The sequence below is a fragment of the Ctenocephalides felis genome, unplaced genomic scaffold (genome assembly GCF_003426905.1).
Source record: "Ctenocephalides felis isolate EL2017-DRISC unplaced genomic scaffold, ASM342690v1 CF-g0.4_SCAFFOLD_03572, whole genome shotgun sequence".
Lineage (NCBI taxonomy): Eukaryota > Metazoa > Arthropoda > Insecta > Siphonaptera > Pulicidae > Ctenocephalides > Ctenocephalides felis.
The window spans coordinates 32393494-32418259 of NW_020539726.1; the positions used below are offsets into that span (position 1 = coordinate 32393494).

At 28.7% G+C, this 24766-nt stretch overlaps 2 protein-coding genes and 1 pseudogene across 2 annotated transcripts in view; 2 read left to right on the forward strand and 1 right to left on the reverse strand.

Annotated features, from left to right (window-relative positions):
• The first annotated feature begins 754 nt into the window (after window positions 1-754).
• On the forward strand, window positions 755-14966 carry LOC113388367 (protein Wnt-5b-like). Its single transcript, XM_026625753.1, has 5 exons — window positions 755-759; window positions 1334-1388; window positions 9623-9725; window positions 12504-12696; window positions 14501-14966. The coding sequence occupies exons 1-5, from the start codon at window positions 755-757 to the stop codon at window positions 14661-14663; spliced, it is 519 nt and encodes a 172-aa protein (XP_026481538.1). The 3' UTR covers window positions 14664-14966.
• A 2234-nt stretch (window positions 14967-17200) lies between these two features.
• LOC113387901 lies at window positions 17201-18796 on the reverse strand (annotated as a pseudogene).
• Window positions 18797-23789: 4993 nt separating this feature from the next.
• Window positions 23790-24766, forward strand: part of LOC113388368 (protein Wnt-5b-like) — a 60571-nt gene continuing 59594 nt past the window's right edge. Inside the window, exon 1 of the mRNA XM_026625754.1 lies at window positions 23790-23793. Within this exon, the coding sequence (XP_026481539.1) occupies window positions 23790-23793 (4 nt within the window). The remainder of the gene's footprint in view (window positions 23794-24766) is intronic.

The window sequence follows — 24766 nt, forward strand, 5'->3', positions numbered from 1 at the left end:
TATTTATTTACAATTAATGAAATTTAAATTTTATGAAAAGAAGCATTTTTACGTTTTACTCAAATATTTATTTTCGGTATTATTAAGGTATCTAGTCGCCTAAGTCGTAGTATTTTTTGTCTCGTACAAAGAGTAAAAAGGGACTGTTTTAATTTTAAATTTAAAGCAATATCACTAAATAACTAAATTACTTAACTAATGAAGAATATAAATTTCTTGGCTACATTTTTTACAGAGATTTCATAAATAACACTTGATCTAGTATTTTGTCAGAAATATTCATCAGCAGAGTCGGCATAACTATTTATTTAATTCCTTTCTTTAAAAATTTTAACTTTTTAACTTAATTAATTTTCCGTAGAGTGTTATAGTAATGGGGGGAAAATCAAAAATGAAGATTTTTGCATATCTTCACGTTTCAGAAAAAAATTATGTGTGTGTATGCGTACTATACACCGCTAGTTTACTTTTTATTTACTATTATTTATTGTTTACACCTTTGCCAGGTAAATTTTTAGATGGTCCTTTTTACCCCACCCACAAATAAGTTTATGAAGGTGATATGAAAAAAACGGTTAAATCTAATTCTAAATTAACAATACATCTTATAAAACAATAAAATAACGGTTACTTAAAAATTACATTAGGATCCCTTAAACTAAACAACAGTGCTCACGACCAGAAAAACTAACAACGAAAGAAAATACTTTTGTGAAGGGTTTTTTGTTAATTGCCTTTTTATCTTCTGATAGCAATGTCGTAAGAATGTTTCTTCTACTTACAAATATTGTTGTTGAAAAATTCTTAACTTTACTTGTATTTGAGATATCGATGGTAGACCTTTTCATCCGCGGACTTTTAAAACCCATTGTACCCTATATATTATTTGTTATAATATTTTCCGCCTCTGTTTCTGAGTATCTACAATCTAAGATTTCTGTTCGTGACATTATATTATAAATCTATTATATTTATCTGCACTGCCGTCGACTTTTCTCAATAAATCCTCCAACAGAAGCTTTCCGTTCGACCGGTCTAATTGCAAAACAATATAAACATCAAATCGAAACACAAAGTAATTGTGTTTCTGATATTATTTATTACGAGAAAGGAATTGTCGATAAACGGAATATAAATCTCAGTATTTGAAATACTTTCAAAGTAAATAATTATTAACATTGTCGTATATTTTCGATCGCTCAATTCTGCAACCGATAAATTTTTATTCGAAAATACATCGAAGGCAGACTGGACGTTTTATCGTTTAATTCCTCAGTCGGCATTCTCGGTTCGTGTTTGAGTTTATTTTATTTCTTTTTAATATCTTTTTCAGCTGCAAGATTTTAAAGCCGCCAATCTTAACAGAAGAGAAACGAGGCGCCTCGGCGGTGATTGGGACAGTATCGCCTTTTAGGGATTTATTATGAGGATATTTAATTAAGTGATGCGATATGGATTATAGATGATACAGAGGATTTATTTAATATTAATTGATTATTCACTTTGGTTAATTATTTATTTTAGCAGCTTTAGATCTGAAGGTTACTATGTGTATGCATGATGTATAAGAGTTGGAACGAAAGCAAATTCCTGAACTATCATATCAAAAAGTTTAATTTTAAAATGAATTAACTCTATAAATTTTCGACTTTATAAAAATGTACTACAAAATATTTGTTAACAAAATATATATATTATGACATGTCATTCTCATTGGTTGGGATCGGACGTCCAGTCTACTTTGTGATTGGTGATCGGAAACACGTTGTACTTAATTGTGTGTAGACTAAATGTAGAGGAGTTGCACATTTTTTTGGTGCGAATGGAACTACTGATGATTACTAACTCGCTGTGACCCTCGAATATTTAATTCTGATACGGGATATTTCAGCACTTTGCCTTAAGGCACGATGCCATGCACCACTGGTTAAATTTAACGTTCCGTGCAAAGCCTGATTTTATTATAATAACAAAAACGTAAGATTTTCCAACATTCAACTAAATGATAGTAATTATATTAATTTTGTATCTCAGTAATATCACATTTCAAAATCAGTAAATCATATTTCTATATACAATCATTTACAAGTCTCCCATATTTCGCAACGGCGGCAGTGTAGCTGGCAATAATAATATAAATATTTTGCAAAGATTTTATGACCGTCATTGATGAAATGTTTTGCTGTAAAAATAACCGCAACTAATGCACTGAAAACGTTTTGCAAGGCGATAGAGAAAAATAATATATTGCATTAGATCCGAAATATAACTAGTTGGTATTGGTATTTTGCATTGAGGCAAGTTGCAAGAATTTCCCGATATGTGTAAATAATCGACTTAATCAATAAAAAATTATTAATTTATTAGAGATTAAAAGTATTCCGAGTGGATTTATTAAACATAATTAAAAACGAACGATCACGTTAACTCGGAGTATTTTCTAAACGCAAATTATCACAAATCAAGAAATTTTATTATTGAACCAGCTTCCGTAGGACTTTAATGATTTTGTATATGTTCATTAAGACCAAGTACTCTATCGTTATACCAAGTAAATCATCTAATTTTAATTTTAACAAACGTCAAACAAACTACTCATTTTCTCAAGCTTTGGTGAATTTTTAAAATTAAACTACTTGTCGTAAGGCCGTAATGTTTAAGTAAGGTCTATAAGACCATGATATATATCACCAAAAAAGGTTCCATAAAAATCAGCTTTTTTTTTCAACAGTTAATTATAAGAAAACGGCTTGGTAGATTTTCACCTAAAACTAATCAGTATCATTCCCAACTAATATCTTTCGAACAGTTTTTGATTTTTTTAAATCGAGTCGGTAGTATAAGCTTAAATGTGGACAAAAAGTTTAACACTTCTTTTAATTTACAAAGAAACGGCTCTGCCGATCGTCGCACAAAACTGAGAAACGATAAACGATTGAGATGCATTAAAGAGCTTTTAAATTTCTGGAATCGGTTCAGTCGTTTTTGAGCAAACGTCGATGAAAAAAACTAAACTAATTTTTGCAAACTTTGAAGAATGTTTAAAGTTAAACAAGTTCCGTAGGGCCGTAATATTTTAGTATGATCTAGAAGACTACGTCAAATATAAAAATAATAAAAATCGTCAAAAGAAAAATTTAACACTTCATTACAAGAAAACGGCCCGGCCGATCTCTACCAAACACTGATCAGCATGATTCCCAACCAATATCTTTCGACGGATTTTGAATTTTCAAAATCGATTCCGAATTGCAGGCTAAAACGTGGACGAAATTTTTTTCACTTTTCTGCTATTTACAAAGAAACGGTTTGGCCGATCGTCGCACAAAACTGACAAACGGTAGTCCTCATCGAGATACATCAAATGGCTTTTAAATTTTTGAAATCCGTCCTATCGTTTTTGGGAAAACCTCGATTTACGGCAAAAAATTTGTTTACATACACATACACACACACATATATACACACACATACTTTTTCCAAATTTGGTCTCATTCAATTCAGAATGGCTTGAAACGTCGAGAAAACATAAAATTAGCGATCGGATTTTTTGATGAAAACATAAACTTCTACTTCGCAAAGTTAAAAAATGCTTTATCAACAAACCTATATTATACATCTTTACCAAATGAAGTGCAATTAATCTTCAAATAGCGCATTATAAATAAAGTGCAGTAAAGTTCAGTGTCTAAAAAAAATTCTCGGAGTATCTCGGTTCGAGATCTTTGCTATCTCGGAGTGGATCGTGATCTCGATCCCGAGATCTCGATCTCGATCTCTGAATCTGCGTCGGCGAGTGTCGTAATTGCCCATAATTTTCAGGCGCATTGTGCGAACTCACGGTGAAGAAGTGAGCGATCTTCTTCAGTGTCTGAACAACCGGCCGTCATATAATTTATAATAAGGAAGCTGGTAGAAAATTTTAGAAAATATTTTAATTAAAAGTGTTAAAAAAAAACTAGTGGTGCATGGCATCGTGTCTTAATGCAAATTGCTGGAATTTCCCGTACTAAAAATTTAAAAATTTATAAAACCTATGAAATTTATTGAAAACTATGAAAAATATCTGATTTTTTGAGAATTTTGATTTTTTTGAAAAAATTTTACTTTTTTGAAAAATTTGAATTCTTTTTTATATTTTGAACTTTTTTTATATGTACTTTGAATTTTCCTAAAAATTTTGAATTTTTTTCCAAAGCAATCGGCTATTTTAGAAAAAAAATACGGAAACGATTTTTTTGAGATTATTATAACTCGAAATTAATTATTGATTTATATATATTGCTGTTTCAAATTTAAGTTTTGTCTTTTGCCATGGCGTAGTGGCTTGAGCTTTTGCAATTTAATCAGAAAAATCTAGTCCGTTATATACCTTTTACAAGAATATATATAGAAGTATATATTTTTCCAAGTGAGAAAACCCTTTCTCGGCTTTGTTGGTCTAATTAAAATCAAAGTGTCAAAATTTTAAACATAAATCCTCACAATTTTAAAAGTTGCTAAATCTGCATCTTATTCATGTTTTGGATCATACACATACGCCGCAAAGAATTTACGTTTCTTAGAGCAAAATCTCTTTTACACTTCGCGTAGAGTAAGTTATAGTAAATGCAAAAAAATTGAAAAGGATAACTTATGCATTATTTTACGTTTCAAACGTTTCTGAACATTTTGGCATACCTTGGAAAATATTTATGTATGTATGGTGTGCGGATACAATTTTTGTCGATGATTTTGAGAACAACGATCAACCGATTTGATTGATTAAAATTATTTGATTTCTATTGATGGGTTGCTGATTAGTTTTTGGCAAAGGCAGGTCCAGCCGTTTCGGAGATTTAGAGCTAGATTTTCAAAAATGACAATTTTTGAAAGATCGAAACATCGATTTGAATGCTTCAAAAAAATTTATTTGTATTGACGGAATAAAAAATTGCTAAATTATTTAGGAGATCCAAAATGCCATTTAGCGGTTAAAAATGATTATTAGACATATGCCTCAGCCTATGTGATATTTTAGTAATAAGTATAAATTTTGTTTCCAATTTTTTGGTTCCGTACCAGAATTTATAATGTTTAGCGTTCTCAAATATAGTACAAACAATTTTTTTGATATTTTCGATAATAATTAGTAAAAAATTGGAATTATCAACTGATTTAAATGAGTTTCAAAATTTTCAAAATATTTTAAATATTTATTTAAAACAACCGACCTTTTAAACAAAAATAGGATTTAAAAAAGTCGATTTTACTCAAAATTTAGATACGTTTTCAATATTTTTTCAATTTAAAAATTTTCAAAAAAAGTCGATTCTTTCAAAATTTTAGAGCTTTTAAAAAAAATTAATTAGAGTACGAGAATTTCCAGCTATATGCTCTAAGACACGATGCCATGCACCACTAGTTTTGATATTCATTTTTTACCATCAACTCTTTTACTGTTATTATATATTGCATGGCGTTTACGTTTTGTTCATTTTAGCTTTCGTTAACACATTAAGAAAGGATTTTATTCACTTTTAGTCTTTTATTTTCTTTTTACCAAGAACCACCGACCTTAGAAGAAATAACTTGGGAGAAGTCAGAAAATTAGGAAGAACTTGTTCAGCTAACTTAAGAATGTTAGTAAGGATTTGATACTAAGAAGGCGATTCTGCCGTAAAATAGACCAATGTTTATTCAAGCCTTTTAAGAACTTTCCATACTAAATATTGTCAAAAGTCATGTCGTTGCTGTGCAGACACGCGTTTTAAGTTGTTAGATAGAAAACATATCCTAAAACCGCACAAAAGTCAAAAAAACTATGTTAGATAACAGGGTCTTTCTGACCCAGCTTCATAAATACGAGTGACGTTGCAGTTTATGTGTGAAATGCCTGAATGCACAGCAGATACATGACATTTTGACAGCATTTAGTACCATTTTGTATGAAAATTGAAAAAAAATAATAGCCTTGTCATAATACTGATCTATTTTACGGTAGAATCAACCATAAGTTTTAAAAATAATAAATAACAAACATGTTCATAAGTTTTGTCATTTAGATAAGGCATACTTGTTGATTTGAAATTATTTCATACATTTGTATAATTTCACGATATCATACTAATTTCTAGTGCCATGGTAATGTATTTCTCTATTTTTCTATGACTAAAGGTGTCATCGATGTGAAAGAAAGCAAGTATAATCTGGCATGTATTAGATAGATTATAGATAATCTAATAGTATATAATTTATGTAGAAGTAGCCGATGTACTATCGACTATCTACAAATTGTCCATTTCACTTTTGGCCTGGGAGCATTTAATTTCCACCTTTCGATAAGCGCGAACACGGAAAATAAAAGTTTCAAATTGCTTTCACATTGCATCGAAACTACTGAGAAGGCGTCGGTTCTTATTACGACACCGTTATAGAGATAGAAATATATATATATATATATATATATATATATATATATATATATATATATATATATGACCCGTCAGACGTTGTCCTGTGCCCACGTCTACAATACAAAAGTTCCAAATTTTTTAATATCCTATCCTATACTTTTTAATATCATATTTGATGTCATACTTTTGTGATTCATTTATGGTCTTAGCATAAGCAGTATAAGAAATTCAGAAAATAATAATATAGTATCTGCTGTAAAAGAACAATATCACACTTCATTTTACCACTCAAAATAATTGCTTCAATAATTTAGTCTACAATTTTCATAATCTCGAACGATATATTAGTTGCTTTTTGGCAATTATAATTTCTAAAGAACAATTTTCTTACTAATAATTTAATAAACATTATTGTTTATGTCAATTCTTAGGTGAATTAATTGTAAAATCTAGTTCATATGTGCACTATTCAATCTAATATCAACTTGCTAAATATTCCATATCCAATGACAAACAAATGAATTTTTGACACATGAATCAAAATTCTAAATCATTTTTAAATATTTTTTTGCATTGTGAAAAAATTTAGTAAAGTAAGGCAAAACACGACATGCATTAGTTGTATCTTATATTTTTTAATTTTTGGCACATCTCAGCTGCTTTTCAGCAATAATGTAGACATCACATTTTTCTTATTTATTCTTAATTATAATCATGAATATATTATATTCTAATATTGTCTAGACTCATAAGTGAATTGAATTTTCTAGTAAATGTTCCTGGAACATGTTAATAGTCATTGCAATTGCTAGCCATATGCTAGCCTAGCCTGGAACAGATTCCATTTAAATGGAATTGGCACATTTGAATATTCAAGATTTTTATATATTATTACCACGCTTTTCAATAATTCATTAATTTTTTAATTACGGAGAAAAATCCGAAAATTGATTTTAGTTGAAAAAATTTATAAATTTGCCATAGGTTTGTATGATATTTAGATTTCTTTCAAAAACTGTTGTATCTCCTTGATATTGAATTTTTACATTTTTCTTTGCTAAAATTGCTATTTCTGCAAGCAATTTATGAATTATGTACTACTTGTACATTTATACAGAAGGTTAGTTCTGAGAATTAGAGATTATGCAAAAATCGATCGATAATTTGATGCATCTAGTTTTCCGTCGCCAATATCTAAGAATTCTTTTGAAAATGTTTTAGTGAATGGAGCGGTTAAATTAAAGTTTTTCTATAAGCTCAGAAAATCTTGATTCAAATTCGATGAAAAGCATTCACATAAAATACTGATATAAACTATAATAAAAATTTAATTGCACTTGAAATTTTTATATATAATTATTTATTAACAAAATAAATGATTTATATAAAATTTAATCCGATTACTATGGAATCTCTCCACGTACACCAAATAAATAGATATTTTATCTTTTGGCCTTAATTGGCATAACTTTTCAAAGATATCATGTGACAGTTTCTCAAAGTGTACTATTAATTAAATAGATATGGTTCAAATCTAATAGAGATGATGAGCGTCAGGTGTAGACAACATTTTTTGAGTACAATAAAATGGATAGTGTTATAATAAAACATATATAAGAAAAATACTAAACCAACTTTAAGACCATTTTGCTATACTATAAATTTTATGAAAAATCATATTCTTAACGCAATTGAATATAAAAACTTTAATTTATTTGAGCTAAAATTAACGAAAAATACTTAAAAGTTTTGGAAAGAATGATAACAAATTAATAAGTGCTCGTAATAAAAATTGAAGTGTAAAAAACTTAAATATTTAATTGTATTAAAAATATTAAATTTACTACAGGTAATTTGGAAAGTAAAGCTCGAATTGTTTTCAAGTGATTTAGGTTGTAAATTTCTGAAAAAAACTTGCTACTATATTATAGAAGACTGTTCAGAAATAAATAAAAATTATGGTCGACGCGATAAGTAATTCATTGAACATACTAAGAGAGAAAACGTATTTAAAAATGACATCTGATTTTTATAATGTAGAAATGTACAGACAGCATTAAATGCAAATAAAAAATCTTCAAAACAATTTTATGAAAAAATGTGTATTTGAAATAAATTTTAAAAGAACATTTTGAAGAAAATCAGGTCGAATAAATTTATAAATTTATACGTTTATTTCAAGAATTATGAGTCTGGTGGAACAACATAAAACTAAATCATTCAAATTACATCTTAATTTTTAATTCAAAATTTTATTCGCTATGTGTAAATGTTCACAGCTCCTTCTGTCCTCTATTCTATATACACATTTAATAAATTCTCTTAGATATCTTAATATAAAAGCTTTTAAATTTACATTTACTTAAGGTGAGATAATTCGATCAGGTTACTACCTACAGGTTCTATTTTAAGTAAAACCGACGATAAGACTTTTTTTTAATGCCCGCCGTAAATCAAAAAGTATTTTTACGACGATATTCGAATTGAATATTTATATTGAGCGATAAAGTGCTCGAATAATTATAATTTTTGTTGTGGGATTGAAATTATTAATTAAATAAATTGTAATTATTAATTAAATAAATAAGCCGATTCTGTCGTAAAATACTATGCTACGCTGCGTTTTTCATATAAAATGGTACTGAAAACTGTCAAAATTCTATGTGATTCATGTTCAGTCGGGCATTTTAAATAGAAAATCTAACCTAGAAAACGAACAAAAGTCCAGAAAACGATGCTATCATAAGTGCATCTGTCTGATGTGTCATAATAGCATATGAGTGAAGTTATATTTTATGTGTAAAACGCCTGATTGCACAGCAAATACATAACATTTTGACGGTTTTTAGTACAATTTTATATGAAAAACGCAGCGTAACATAGTTTTGTTTTGATCTCGAAATTAAGTTTTATTAAATCATCGTGTCATCCAGAAATGGTATAGTCGGGAAATCGATTCAGACATTTTTTGGTTAATTCCCTCTTTTTGATAAATTCAAAATATACATTTTAAATTTAAATTGTAAATGTGCTTTACTTTACTTATCTTAGATACTGTTAGTTATATATACAGCAGAATAATTTGTATTTTTAAATCAATGTATAATTATTTATGCAATATATATGTTATCTATTATCTATCTATCTAATTTGTATTAAATTTTTATAAGTATTTTTTACAATTTATGGAGAAAACTAGATGTTACTTTTTAATTTTTTTTTTCTAGGCGGTGGTTGCAAAATCCAAAGTCACCTGCAAGTGCCACGGAGTCAGTGGCTCCTGCAGTCTCATCACTTGCTGGCAACAACTTGCCAATTTTAGAGACATTGGTAAGTAAATTGGATATAAAAATTATATTCGTATAAAAAAACAAGATTTTGATATATGTCAACTTGAAAAAAATTCTTAATAAAATCGAAAAGCTATAGGATATCGTTTGCGCCTACGTACTACATCATTATGAAAAAAGTATCTAAGCATCCAATAAAATGATAATATTTCGAAAACGAAGCATTTTCTCAGACTATAAAATAATATGTTCCAAATCAAGTCCATTTTTTACTCAGTGAATTTTTACATCCAGAAGAGATGACAAGAAAAATAAAAAATAACCATGTAATTTACTTTTTTTATTGATTTTAAATATATGTACTCGTGTCGTCCCATGATAATAAAAAGTACTTTATGACCGGTCTTTTGCTTGTTGAGAGATTAATTTTAAAACTTCAACAAACTCGCCCATCGAAGAAAATACCAAATACATGTAACAAAGTTGAAATACATTTTGTTTTTATTTACAGGATACTTTGGTATCATTTATAAACTGATACTGGCGCAATATTTTTGTTTAATCAAGACTTGACATATTAAATATATATCTGTATAATTAGTAACTTTTCAAAAAATGAGAATAAATGCTGTCCTTATATTCAAAATTCTCGAATAAACGCGAATAAAAGTTCTACATGTATCTAATAATAATCACAATTGCTAAAATTCATTAATTAAAAATATAAAAAATATTTATAAATACATTACAGGTAAATTGGTAAATAGGTAATTTGGTTGGCAGATAAAATGGTGAATTGATGCACAGGTTGATAGCTAAATTGGTATACAGGTAAATTGGTAGACAGGTATATTAATTGGCAGGTATATTGATAGACTGGTAAATTGACGGGCAGGTAAATTGTTGCAAAGCGGTGGACAGGTGAATTTTTAAAACAGGTAAATTGGTTGGTAAATTGGCAACTAAATTGGTAGAGTGATATTTAAGATGACAGGTAAATTGGTGGACAGGTAAACTGACAGACAGGTAAACAGAAACAGGTAGATTGATAGGTACATTGATGAACAGGTAAACAGGTTAGGTAGATAGGTAAACTGGTGGACAGGTAAATTGGAGAATATGTAAATTGGTAGACAGGTAACTTAGTAGACAGGTAAATTGGTAGACAGATAAATTGGTAGACAGGTAAATTGGTAGATAGGTAAATTGGTAGACAGGTAAATTGGTAGACAGGTAAATTGGTAGACAGGTAAATTGGTAGACAGATAAATTGGTAGACGAGTAAATTGATAAACTGGTAAATTAATAAACTGGTTGATAGGTTGACAGGTATATTGGTGGACAGGTGAACTGGCAGACAGGTAAACAGATAAACAGGTAGATTGATACGTAAACAGATAGATAGGTAAATTGGTAGATAGCTATACTGGTAGATAAGTAACTTGGGAGGTTACGTAAATTGGTAGACAGGATAATTGGTAGGTAGACAAGTATGTAGACAGACTGGTAAATAGACAAATGTTGACAGGTTAATTAGTAGGTAGACGTGTAGAACGGGATGAAATGTGAATTGGTAAACAGAAAAATTGATAAACATATAAATTGATCGATAGGTTGGTAAGTAAATTAATATACAGGAAAATCTGGAGACAGGTAAATTGATAGACAGGTAAGTTGACAGATAGGTAAATTGGTAGACAGGTAAATTGGTAGACAAGTAAATTGGTGTACAGGTAAATTTATAGACAGGTAAATTAGTAGACTCGTAAATTGCTAGATTACTAAATTTCTAGACAGGTAAATTGGTAACCTAGTAAATTGGTAGATAAAAAAATTGGTAAACATGTCAATTGGTAGATATGTAAATTGGTAGATAGGTAAATTGGTAGACAGGTAAATTAGTAAACTGATAAACACGTTGACAGGTACATTGGTGGGCGGGTAAACTGTAGACTGACAAACTGCTAAACAGGTAGAAAGGTAGAATTTTTGTTCAAAATTTTAATTGAAGGTAAAACACGGTGAAGAGTGAACATGTACTGCTAGTATATTTATACAATTCAAATAAATGTGCTCGACATTTTCGACATTTTCGATTTCGTTCGATTTCGTTCAACCGACTTGATTGGGTTTCAAAATTTTCAATAGAAGTACATATTAGTCAAAAAAAAATCAAATTTTGAAAAAACTTCGAAACTTAAAAAAAACAATTTTTAAAAAATCTTAAATTACGATAATCAAAGTTTTGGTTACCTTTCATTTTAGTATGTTTTTTTTAAATCTGAATAATTTCTCACCCGATTTCGTTGACAAATCATCTCTTTCGTGCAACATGTGCATATGCATTTAATAACCCGTTCCTTCGATGTTTCTTTTATCATGGGTCGTAAATTAACATCGATTTTAAGGCGTAACATCGGATAAGTACAGATAAGGACGGTTCCCTTTCTATCTTACTAATCTCTTGTAAAATCTACACAAGAAGACATTGTATCGGTCATCATCAGACATAAATGAATGAATGGTCACCCTGAGGAATGGACCACACGCACCACACAGTGTTATTTAATGGTCGTTAATGTCAACATTGGTGATAGTAATAGTAAAATTTGAGGTGTTATTTGTCAAATGAGATGGTGAAAATTTATATTATACTTTAGAGAAGCTTATAGTCATAAAATTCTAGTAATTGACTAGCAATGACAACTTCGCTGCGCATTCAAGAATACAATTGCCATTTCACATAAGTGCTTACTAATAATGATATATCTTTTAGTCTTTAGTCATTTGTCCTTTTCAATTGTGATTTTCTTTCTAGGTGATTATTTAAAAGACAAATATGATGGTGCAACCAAAGTCCGAATAAATAAACGTGGAAAGCTCCAAATCAGAGATACCAGCTACAAAATGCCTTCACCAGGAGATCTGGTCTACATTGAAGACTCGCCTAATTATTGCGTCAAGAATCAAATTACTGGCAGTTTAGGAACACATGGCAGAGTGTGCAACAGGTATATTAATTTTAAATGTAAAATATATTTTAAATTAAAATATTAAGTATTTTTAAGACAGACTTACAGTTCGAATTTATGGGATTGATCAATTCGATTATTTACACATCGAAAAGATCATGAAACTTTCCTCAAGGCAAAATGCCACTTACGCCTAGTAATTTTTTTTAACCAAATTTTCGAAATAAAAAACGATATACGGTATATGTTTCATAATTTAGCAAATCATAATAGGAAAAGAAACATGGAAATAAAATATTGATTTGTAATAAAATTATAGAAATCAAAACTTGAAATATGACCAAAAATAAAAGTATGTAGTTTATGACATCATTTATCAAAGTAGAATGATTGTAGTGTTGTTCCCAGTATAAACTTGCTGAATGATGACACACATACATTGTCAAAACGTACATAATGAATGATTCAAGATTTTATCATTTTTGATTTTGTCAAATCGGCTGAAGAAAAATATCAAGAATATTTATCGTTCTTCCTGATATGAATTTGCTAAATGATGACACACATACAGTGTCGAAACGTACAGAGTAACTAATTTCAAGATTTTCTCATTTTCTCATTTTGTCAATTTGGCTGAAAAATATTCTCAAGAATATATATCATTTACTAAGCTAAAATTGATTTTAGTGTTCTTCCCAATATGAATTTGCTGAATGATGACACACATACAGTATCGATACGTATATATATATATATATATATATAATATAATTGTAAAATGTTTCAACAACCCATTCATCGAAATAAAAAAAAATGACAAAAATTAACACAAAAATGTTACATTGGTTCTGTCGCTTTTACGGAGTAGATTGATTTTTTGCTCCATTATACATTTAAATAATATAATTTTTTTCTAATAATTATGGTTTTGTGTTTATTTTCATCAAAAAATTTAATTTTTATTAAGATGTATAAGATTCATGCTTTTGACCTGGTGAATACTAATTAGTGACACACATCGAGTGTCGAAACGTATAATAAAGAATAACTTATTTTTTTATTTCGAAAAATGGGCTGTTAAAATATTTTTTCAAATATGTTTCAACGGTGAAAAAACTATCAAGATATAATATAAATATCTTGTTATTATAATATTAATATTAATTATGGCTTTGGTAAAACTCTTATCATTTTTCGGTTGTTGTGGATACATTTTATTAATTTTATTAGTTTAAACTTTGAATCCGAAATAGTAAGTAACATTTCTAGGGCCACGGTCAAAAATAATGACACAATTGCTTCAAGTTATCAAAAATTAAGACTTTTTGTTAAACTATGAATTTAGAATCTTCAAAATTGTTCGACTTTGGAATTTAATCATGATTGCAAAATGGTAAAAAACTTGATAATTTTATAATGAAAAAACAAGAAGTAAAAAAATAAAAACCTAAAAATAACACAAAATTTGCTACATTTTGCTAAATTTTTCGGAAGGCAGGTCTATCAGTTTTGGATATCAATTGAAAAAAGTAAACAATTCTGTAAAAATTTCAATATATTAAAAAAAAAACAAATTTTTCAAAAGTCAATTATTTTTCAAAAATTACAAAATTCTCAAAAATCTATTTTTTTTCAAGTTTACAATAAATTTTAAAGCTTTTTTAAAAATTTGAATTTTCGATACGGGAAGTTCCAGCAATTTGCCTTAAGGCACTTATTCGCACATGCTCAAGAGCGAGGTAATCTATAGATTCATCTGATTCATTTGAACTGATTTGAGAGTAAAATGCAGTATAATATGAAAAAAAATTCTCATCAATAATATCATATTACTTTTTCCCAGGACTTCGGACGGCCTGGACGGCTGCAAGTTGCTCTGCTGCGGCCGCGGCTACAACACCCGGAAGATTTCTGTCCGGGAGCGATGCGAATGCAAATTCCACTGGTGCTGTTTTGTCGAGTGCAAAACCTGCGTTCGAAACGTCGACGTCCACACTTGCAAATAATAAGGACAAATATAATATAATTTTATTAACTAATATCATGGCATCATCGACAGACTTAAGTAAATAAATAATTATTTATTGGGACGAAATTAAACGACAAGCTCTTGATTGATTTTATTGTCTGTAGGTACTTGTATGAGGTAAGGTCTGTACTAGGTCATACATAGTAATAATGGACCAAGATATTTGAAATACATTTTTTGCGTTGCTTTTTTATTACAAGGGTCTACAAAATAAAAAAAGTTGCATATATTGGGTGTGTGTCACATGTTTTCTAATGAACTGATGAATCTAAAGTCAAAATTGGGGGTCAATTTACAAAAATATCGTCATAATCTCCGATCTAGTAATTCTTCTGCATGTTGATCAAAATCTTATTTCTGTCATTTTCATAATTTTCTATACATTTTTTTCTATGTCCTAAACCCCTTATATAACAGTCATTCTTTTACAAATCGCACGGATTTTGGGTAAAATAAAGGCACCGATTCTACCGCATAACAGAAAAATGTTATGGCAAAGCCATATTACGCTCCAACTTCCATACATTATCATCATACTAAATACTGTCAAAATGTCATGTATTTGCTGTGTATCCAGGCGTTTCACACAAAAACTGTAACGTCACTCGTATGTTATGAAGCTGTGTCAGAAAGACCCTGTTATCTAAGATAATTTTTTTGACTAGGTTAGGTTTAATATCTGACAACCTGAGAAATACTCCTGATTACACACTAACTACATGGCGTTTATCAATACTTTGTATGGAGAGTTTTTCATAACATGGCCTTGCCATAACATTTTTCTGTTATGCGGCAGTATCGGTTTCAAAATATCACATTTTAGAATTGTTTGATTTTTTTACAGATATTATACATAAAATCATTTGACACGTATTGCAGAATTAAGCCGATTTTTTTTTTTTTGAAAAAACAATATTAGGGGAGAGCGGGGCTTAAAATATTTAATATCTTTCAATGTAACGAAGTCTCCAACAAATTTGTAAAAAGAATTTTGTAGCAGAGAAAAAAAGAAAAAATATGTTTATTTTTCAATCAATTTGAGTTGAGGGAAGGGATGTAAAACCTTTGTAAATATTTAAGGATTGTTATTTTTAAGGAAATTGCAAGAACAATGTTTTTTTTAAAATCATCACAAAGTTCACTTCAATATGAGTGTATTAAAAAAATAATAATACTGATCCTATTAGCACAACTGGAGATAATTAGTTTTCCGCAGATGATGTTCATAGAAATTGAGCAAAAAATCCATATTTTAAAGGTAAATTTTTTTCAGCGATGTCCTGAAATACATGTCAAATTATTTTATGTATAATATCTGTAAAAACAATCAGACAATTCTAAAATGTCAAGGTCTGTTTGGTAAAAAATAAACCATGAAGGTATGTTAAAAGTGTATTTAAAATTAACAAAAACAATTAAAATGACTTAGTAAATAATTTTATTAATGAAGTAAATCTGATATTTAAATCATAATTCGTATTCATAATATTCTTTAACATGAAATAAATTATTAATATATTTGTTGTTTTTATATCTAATATAAATTGCATTAAATTTTAATGTACATATAAAATTATTAATAATCATAGAATAAATTAAGTTAATGACAAGGTATTTATATAACTTTTATGCCATAATTTAAGTAAATAGATAAAGTAGATTACATAATTAAATTTGCAATACTACTTAAATATAAAAACAAGGCGCGGTATTTAATATAATCTAATATAATATATATAAATTTTTTTAACTACATTATTAGAAATTTCAAATTATATAAATGTTACGAGTCTCAGTTTGTCTCATCACTGGTGTAATGAATTTAACTTAAGTTCTGATCTATATTTTGGTGATTTAACTTAAATTAGTTAGACTGATGATGAGACAAACTGAGTCTCAAAACGTTTGTAAAATTTTGAATTCTTAATAAATAGTGCAAAAGAAAAGTATGGTTTATATATATATATATATATATATATATATATATATATATATATATATGGAATACCAGCAAATAAATTTCACTAAACATTTTACATTTTGAAACAAATTGATCATCATCTTAGTCATATCTTACATTAAACATTTAAGATCAACTATAACATTAAGTTTATTTATATTTATAACATAAATTATATATATATATAATTCTAGTGTATGTCCTTTGTATTTACATGTATTCATAATATATTCTATATGTGTAATTTGTCAAACTCTTAACAATATCTGTGTTTACAATTTATCATTTAGCGACTGTACATAGTAAGTAAAAAATAAACATAATTTATTATAAAATTTCTATCAATATTTGTAAAATATAATAATAATAATAATAATAATAATAATCTATGAAAGATGATTACAACATTTGCAATTGAAATTTGTGTCTGTTGTAGAAAAATAAACAATTATCTAGTTTATATTAATATTTGTATAATATAATAATAATCTATGGAAGATGATTACAACATTTGCAATTGAAATTAACGTCTGTTGTAAAAATATTATCAAATTTATATTATTATTTGTTAATAATCTATCTATGGACGATAATTACAACAATTGCATTTGCCTACTGTGTCTGGTTTCTTCGAATAGAATAAATACATTTTGAGTAGAAATAAAGTCTCATCTAATTTAATTTCAGATATTCCCAACATGTCCATTTCTCTTTTGGCCTTAGCGATTGTTTCGTGGTCTGCAGGGGTAAGTGTATCTTCGATGTCTTTTATATGTTCTTCAGGGTCTCCTCTAATTTTCATTGTGTTTACTAAGCTTTCAACACGTTGCTGTTTCTGTAACAATCTTATGTTTTCTTGCATGCTCAGTTGTCGTCTAGTCATAACATTTAGCAAAGCCTTTTCAGTCATATCTAATAACACGTATACTGATTCCATTAAGTCGACGGTGAATAAGAAGAAGTTTTTTATGGATCCTTGTTGGCCTCCTTTGTTTATTACGCGTAGTTTGATGAAATGGTTTTCAAGAAGTTCGTATGTTAATTGTTTGGCTTCTTTATCGGGGATCATAGCACGTTTTTGTATGAGCTCTTGCTCGATGAATTTATGTGTTCGTACAACGCGGAATATTCTTGCGGATTTAGAAGAAAACCGTTGGACGATGTAGTTTTCTAAACAACACCAAGCCAATTGCTCCATAGCAAGTGCTACGTTGATAACATACTGTCCACCGCTGGCATCCCCTATCTTTTTCAAAAATTGTGAGGAATCTTCTACAATAATTTTTAAATATTGATCCAAAAACGGAATTATATTCGGATATTTATCCTCAGAAGTTTCAGCACAAGTTTGTTTCAATTCTACGAATGGTATAGCGTTTGATTGTTGTTCCCAAGCATCGGTACGTACATACATTTGTTGCAATAAACATTTCATAACTTCCCCTGCACATTCATCTATCCTACGTGTCATAGCACTGATCATCAATTCATCACGCATGTCTTGATGAAATTTAGAAAAATTACACACCCAATAAACGTTTTCATCTCCTGGTTTGCCTTCACTTCCATTTTGCATTTTAGATAGCTCTCGCAAGTCTATATCAGGCATTACAAACATGTGGGCTTCATCAAGAAAGAGTGAAGGCACCGATGATTCTGTAATTGGAACCGGACACCGACAAAGATAGTTACCATGTACCATATCAACAAATTTGTCTCGTAGAGATACTAAATCACACAGATTGCTCGGATATTGTTCCTTAACCCTTGCAAGACATCTTACAATGAGTTCTGAAGCCGTGCAAGAGCCTAGTCTCAGCAACTCATCGAGCAACACCTCAGCTTCGTCTCCGTACTTGTCTTTTATCCGGCATATGTATTTGGGTACCGGACTATGTAAAAGACTCTTTCATTCAGTAGTTCGTACTCAGCAAAGTCTGGGTGTGCTGATGATGTAAAGGTAATCAGTTTATATTTGGCTAAGATACATAATGAGTGTTTTATTTCTGATATAGGCAGTTTTGTAGTCGAGTGAATATGAGCAACAGGTCTGGATCCATGTCTAATAAATCGTAGCCTACAGCAGCTATAGTTTCCCCAAATTGCTCGGTTAGAATTTTCAATATCAATTTACCTGATTGAACTGACATTTTAAAAGTAAATCAGTAGTTTTGGACAAATTTGACAAAATAACCTCAAAATTCACGTGCCGCAAGACTAAACCTACAATCATTAGTAGTAACCTAACTTCTTTTGGCTATTTGGTTTATATAGATATAATATTCATTTCATTAGTTTAATAATGAATTTCAATGAAATAATATAATGTAATTATGAATATTTCATTTCATAAGAGAATAAAAACAAACGTCATAAACGATCGTTAATACCAACAACAGATTTTTACATGATGGTTGGTAAATGCATTCATAGACAAGGCATCGGTAATTATTTTACTCAACTGGTTTGTTCTAAATCTTTCAAAAAGAGTAATATAAATAACTAGATAAAAACAAACTTTGTTTTTTTTACAAAAATAGTATCTCATATTTTTCATTTTTGTGTTTTTTTCTGGTTTGGTATTAATATTTCTTCTCTTTTAATTTGTTATAAATTTTGAAATTTTTGAAATTTTTGTTATTCATTGTAATTACGGATTTTACACTGCTGAATAATGACACTTATTAAATGTCGAAACGTTTAATAAATAATATTTTATCTTTTTAATTTTCATAAATATCATTAGTCTAGTCATTTAAGCTTAAATTAGGTAAGAATCTCGGAGTTCGACCCAGCTATAAGTCTGTAAATACTTTTATATTGACACCCTAAAGTTCTCTCAAAACCTGCATATGATAGGGTGTACGAAACATATGTAGGGTTTTGAGACAACTTTAGGTGTCAATATACAAGTATTTACAGACTTACAGTTGGGTATCTCAAACTTACTATAATGACTGGACTACATGTGAAATGATCTATTACTTCACATTTAACTTACTCAATTCGACCATATCTTAGTATATATGTATATGTTTTTTTTATAGATTTTTTTCATTATTTTCAATATCACATATTTGTTAATTTTAACATCCCCATTTATTGTCCTAATGTTTAGAAATAATAAATAATCTATTACTTCATGTAATTAAAATTAACATCCATTTATTGACTGCTTGTTTTTTTTACTTTTTCGCTTGCGATATAATCTTATTCTTTGAGCAGCTGTAGTATCTGTCTTGCCTATAAAAATATTTTCTATTTTAATAACTTCTATAAATAGAAACTACGAATAATACCGAAATCATTTCAATAAACTGACGTTTCTTACAATCGCCACAAATGTTAAATTTGTTTTATTTTTTCACTGTAATTAAATAAATAATATAAACTTTAATGATTTCATCGCGAGCGAATGATGAACAGTTCAGGCGTAACGGCCTTCCGTTACATTTTTACAGATTTACTCTTTTGTCGCGTCTAAAGAAGTCTTACTTCAAAAAAAAAGGTTAATTTTTTTTTTATAATCTTTTTTAATTCGACGATTGGGCTGCAAATTATTTCAAATATAATTCAACGTCGATAAAACTACCAATATATATCTATTAAATTTGTTCTAATGTTCAGTTATTTTCAGAAAACCACAAAAAAAAATTAGAATTTGCTATTTTGCTGAATGATGGTACGAATACAGTGTCAAAACGTCATTATAAATATTTTGGTATGTATATATATATATTTATTATATGAAATTTGTTACAATATTTAGTAATTCTTAGAAGTTTTTATAAAACTTTTTAGAACTTGCTAACTTGCTGAATGGTGGCACACATACATTGTCAAACGTATATAGTAAATTGTTAAATTATGAAATATTTTTTAACTTCCTGTATAGTAACATCACTAGTAATTCTCCAAAACTCAAAAACAAAAATTACTTTTCAAAGCATTTTGGCATACTTAAGAAAAATTGATATATGTATGTGTGTGTGTGTGCGCGCGCGTATGTATGTACAATTTTTTGTCCACGTTTTCGGGAGCACGGATGAACTGATTTGAATTTTTCAAAAAACATTTGATTCCTATTGATATGGAGACTTTACTGAATAGTTTTTGGCAAAAGTTGGTCCAGCCGTTTCGGAGATACTGAGCATTATTATGCTTATTTATCTATGATACGGAGCAAAGAGTTCAGAAAATGGCAATTGAGTTTTTGAGAGAATGAAGCATCCGATTTCAATGATTCAAAAAACATTGTGTTGACAGTAACTTGTATTGTATTAACAGTAATTTATAATAGGTTGTCAAATATCTCCCTTCCGCCTTTTTGTATTAAACCAAGAGCAAAAAAGCGGACGGGAGATATTTGACAACCTAATATTAACAGAATTGACTACATTTTTGCAGATTTAAAAAAAATTCAAAAAATGTTATTTGGTGGTGGAAAATCAGATCTTTTCGACAATATGGATCAAACTATATATAAATTGATTTTTTTAAAAAAGAGTTTTTATTAAGTAAGTTTTTTTTTAAAAAAAAAACAGTATTTTTAACTTCCCGTAGGGTAAGTTATTGTAATGGGCCGAAAATCGGAATTGAAAATTTTTACATTTCTCGACGTTTTGAAGGTTTCTGAACATTTTTGCATACCTTAGAAAAAATGGATGTGTGTGTGTGTATGTATGTATGGATACAAATTTCCAGTCATGTTTTCGGTCGCACGGATCAACCGATTTGAATGGTTCAAAAAACATTCGATTCCTATTGATAGGGAAAATAGCTGATTAGTTTTTGGCAAAGACAGGTCCAGCCGTTTCGGATACGGAGAAAAGAATGCAGAAAATAGAAATCGACTTTTTGGGAGAACGGAGTATCTGATTTGAATGATCTAAAAACATCAATTAGTAATGATTGGGAGAAGTGTTTATTAGTTTTTAGCAAAGGCAGGCCCAGCCATTTCAAAGATACGGAGCTAAATATGTAAAAAATGGCAGTTTTTGAGAGAACTAAGCGTCCGATTTAAATGATTCAAAGAACTTTCTGCTTGTCTTAACAAAATAATTGATTTTGGAAAAAAAAACTTGTTTCAACTTTTTTTTTTTAATTTTTTGTATATCGAAAATAATTCAGATTTTATTTTTAATTCTGACTACAGTTCTAATATACTTTACAAATAATTTCAACTTTGCAATTCAGTTTATATAATTCTTATAAATATTAGACAATTTTACAATATTTATAATAATCTATTTGAAAACATTCAGTATTCCACGAACATTTCGTTACGGTACGGGAAGTTCCAGCAATTTGCCTTAAGGCACGATGCCATAATTGCCTTAATATAGAATTCCACTTACAGCTAGTTAAATTTATAAATAGAAATAATAAATTTATCAAAAAACTCAATAATTTTCAAAAAAGATATTTGTTTCAATATTCAAATTTATTAAATGTGTACATACTTTCCAGAAATGTTGAAAAAAATTAAACAATTCTATTTATTCTTTTCCGAGCTTTAAAAAAAATTAATTACGGTGTCGGAAGTTCCAGTAATATGATTTGAAGCACGATGCCCTGCACTAATAGTTATTTCAACAAGTCAAACATATGATTCAACATCGAAGAAAACAAGCCACACGAGATGTAAAAAAATATCAGATACGAACGTATACGAAGTACTACGATGAAACCCGGAGTGCATCAGAAATATTACTATTACTATATACACCAGCGCCCCGTCTAAAATGTCATTATTGTAAATGTGAACGTTGTGCATGTATGTACCAAAATAGTGAATCATGGTGGATAGGCTAGGTGAGCTCGAATTAAAATTATTTTAATTTAATACACTTATTTTTAATTAAATATTAATAATTATTTATTAATAAAACAATCAGCAAATTAAATAACGTATGTCACATAAAGTTCAACACATTCTGAACTAAAGTAACAAGAAACGAAGCGTGAATGTTCCTCTACCTGCCAAACCTAAATAAGACATTTATATATTATTTAATATTCTAAACTATTTTATAATGTTTTATAATGAATCCTTTCTTTTTTTGTGAGTATATACGTTTTGTAAGTATATACATTTTAATTGGAAACTGTTTTTTTAGATGGTTATAAATTAGGTTTTGACAGCTTACTTGTGCAACAGTTGATTTGGTTAAAACATATGCAAATGTTAAATTAGTTTAAGAAATAATTTGAAATTGATATGTATTCATTTTTGTATTGTAGAAATTTGTTGTATGTGATTTCTAATTTATTTTATTTGTTTTAGTTAATAGCGAGGCAAATGCAAGGCGGATTGCCATGGTGGAGAACTGCTTCGGCAGTTCTGGACAGGTAAGTTACAAAATATCTTTGTAATTGATATTCTGAATATATTATATATATATAATATATATATATATATATATATATACTAGACTACCGACAGATGTTAAACCTGTACCCACGTCTGCAATTTAGTTCCAAATTTTTTAATATCCTATCCTATACTTTTTAATATTTCATATAATGTTTTTTATTTATGGTTTTAGCATAAGCTATATACGTACGTATGGAAACTGCAGTTTTTGGATCCTCTATAAGAAATGCAGAAGAATAGAAAGAATAAATATAGTATCTATGGTAAATAACAATATCACCTTTGTTATTTCAACCGATATAATTGCCTTCAATGATTTGATATATGATAGTCTATAATTTTATAAATCGTGTACCCTATATTAGTTGCTTTTCGGCAATTACAATTTCTAAAATTACATTTTTCTTACTAATAATTTAATAAGTATTATTACTTTAGTTCTAAATCTGGTGCATAGAGCACTCTTCAATCGAAGATCAATGCTAAATATTCCACATCAAGAAAAGAAACAAAGTTCTAAATCATTTTTTTTTAAGTAGAAATATTCTTTTGTATTTAATAATTCAGTGAAGTTAACCAATATACAACATGCATAAGTTTAAAAAAATAATGTATATGCAATTTTGGACTTATTGTGTTATTTATTAAATTCAATATATAATTTCATCTGCCAAACATATATTGTGTCTCATATGTGTTTGATTTCTGGCACATCTCAGCTGGTTTTTGGCAATAATATTGTAGACATTACATTTTTCTTATTCCTAATGGGTACTGAAAACATAATTACCTGTATGATTGATTATACATCAACACTTTTTCACTGATAACGGTTTTATCAAAAAAAAGTGTGTTTATTAACTTGTTTTTAGACAAAGAGAACATTGTTTGCAATTATTAGTTATGCAGTATTAGTATTAGTTAGTTTTTTTTTTTGAAGTTTGCTATGTGAAACAAAAAGTATTATTCTTCGATGTTATGGGATAACAATTCGGTAAAAAACTGATTATTGAAGGATAAATTTTAAGGAGAAACCAATTGATTTAACTTTAACTATTGATCTTACATGAATGTCGATATTATAAAGTTGCATGAACAGAAAAGTAAATTTCGAATAGAAGGACGTATAAAACTGAAAAGAAAGAATGATTTTTTAATTATTTGTCAAGAGTGTAAAAAAATTAAATAGGAATCATGTAACAGTTGTGATCTGATCTGATGTTAACTCTATTGCAAGCGTTCATAAGTATAGAAAACTTTCTGCAAAACCCCATAAAAAATAGTACGCAATTTCATGATATAAAATATTTGGATTGAAGTTAAACGAGTGGGCATTTTTGACAAAGTACTGTACAAGGGTACTTTTGGAGAATTTTTGTTTATGGTTAACTACACTTAATTTATGTTGCCTCATTTTTTGTGTACATATTGGGAGGTTTGTTCAATGTATTGGAAAGAACAGTCATTGTTACTTTTTTAAAAAACTTTCTAATGTCCAAACATTTCTAATATTTTATTATATAATCCATTCATTTATTATTATTATTAACTTCAGTAGGTTAAGTTATTGTAATCGTCCAAAAATCGAAATTGAAAATGTTTACATTTCTCGACGTTTTGAAGATTTCTGAACATTTTGCATACCTCAGAAAAAATGGATGTGTGTGTGTGTGTATGTATGTATGGATACAATTTTCGGGACGGTTTTAGGCGCACGGATCAACCGATTTGAATGGTTCAAAAA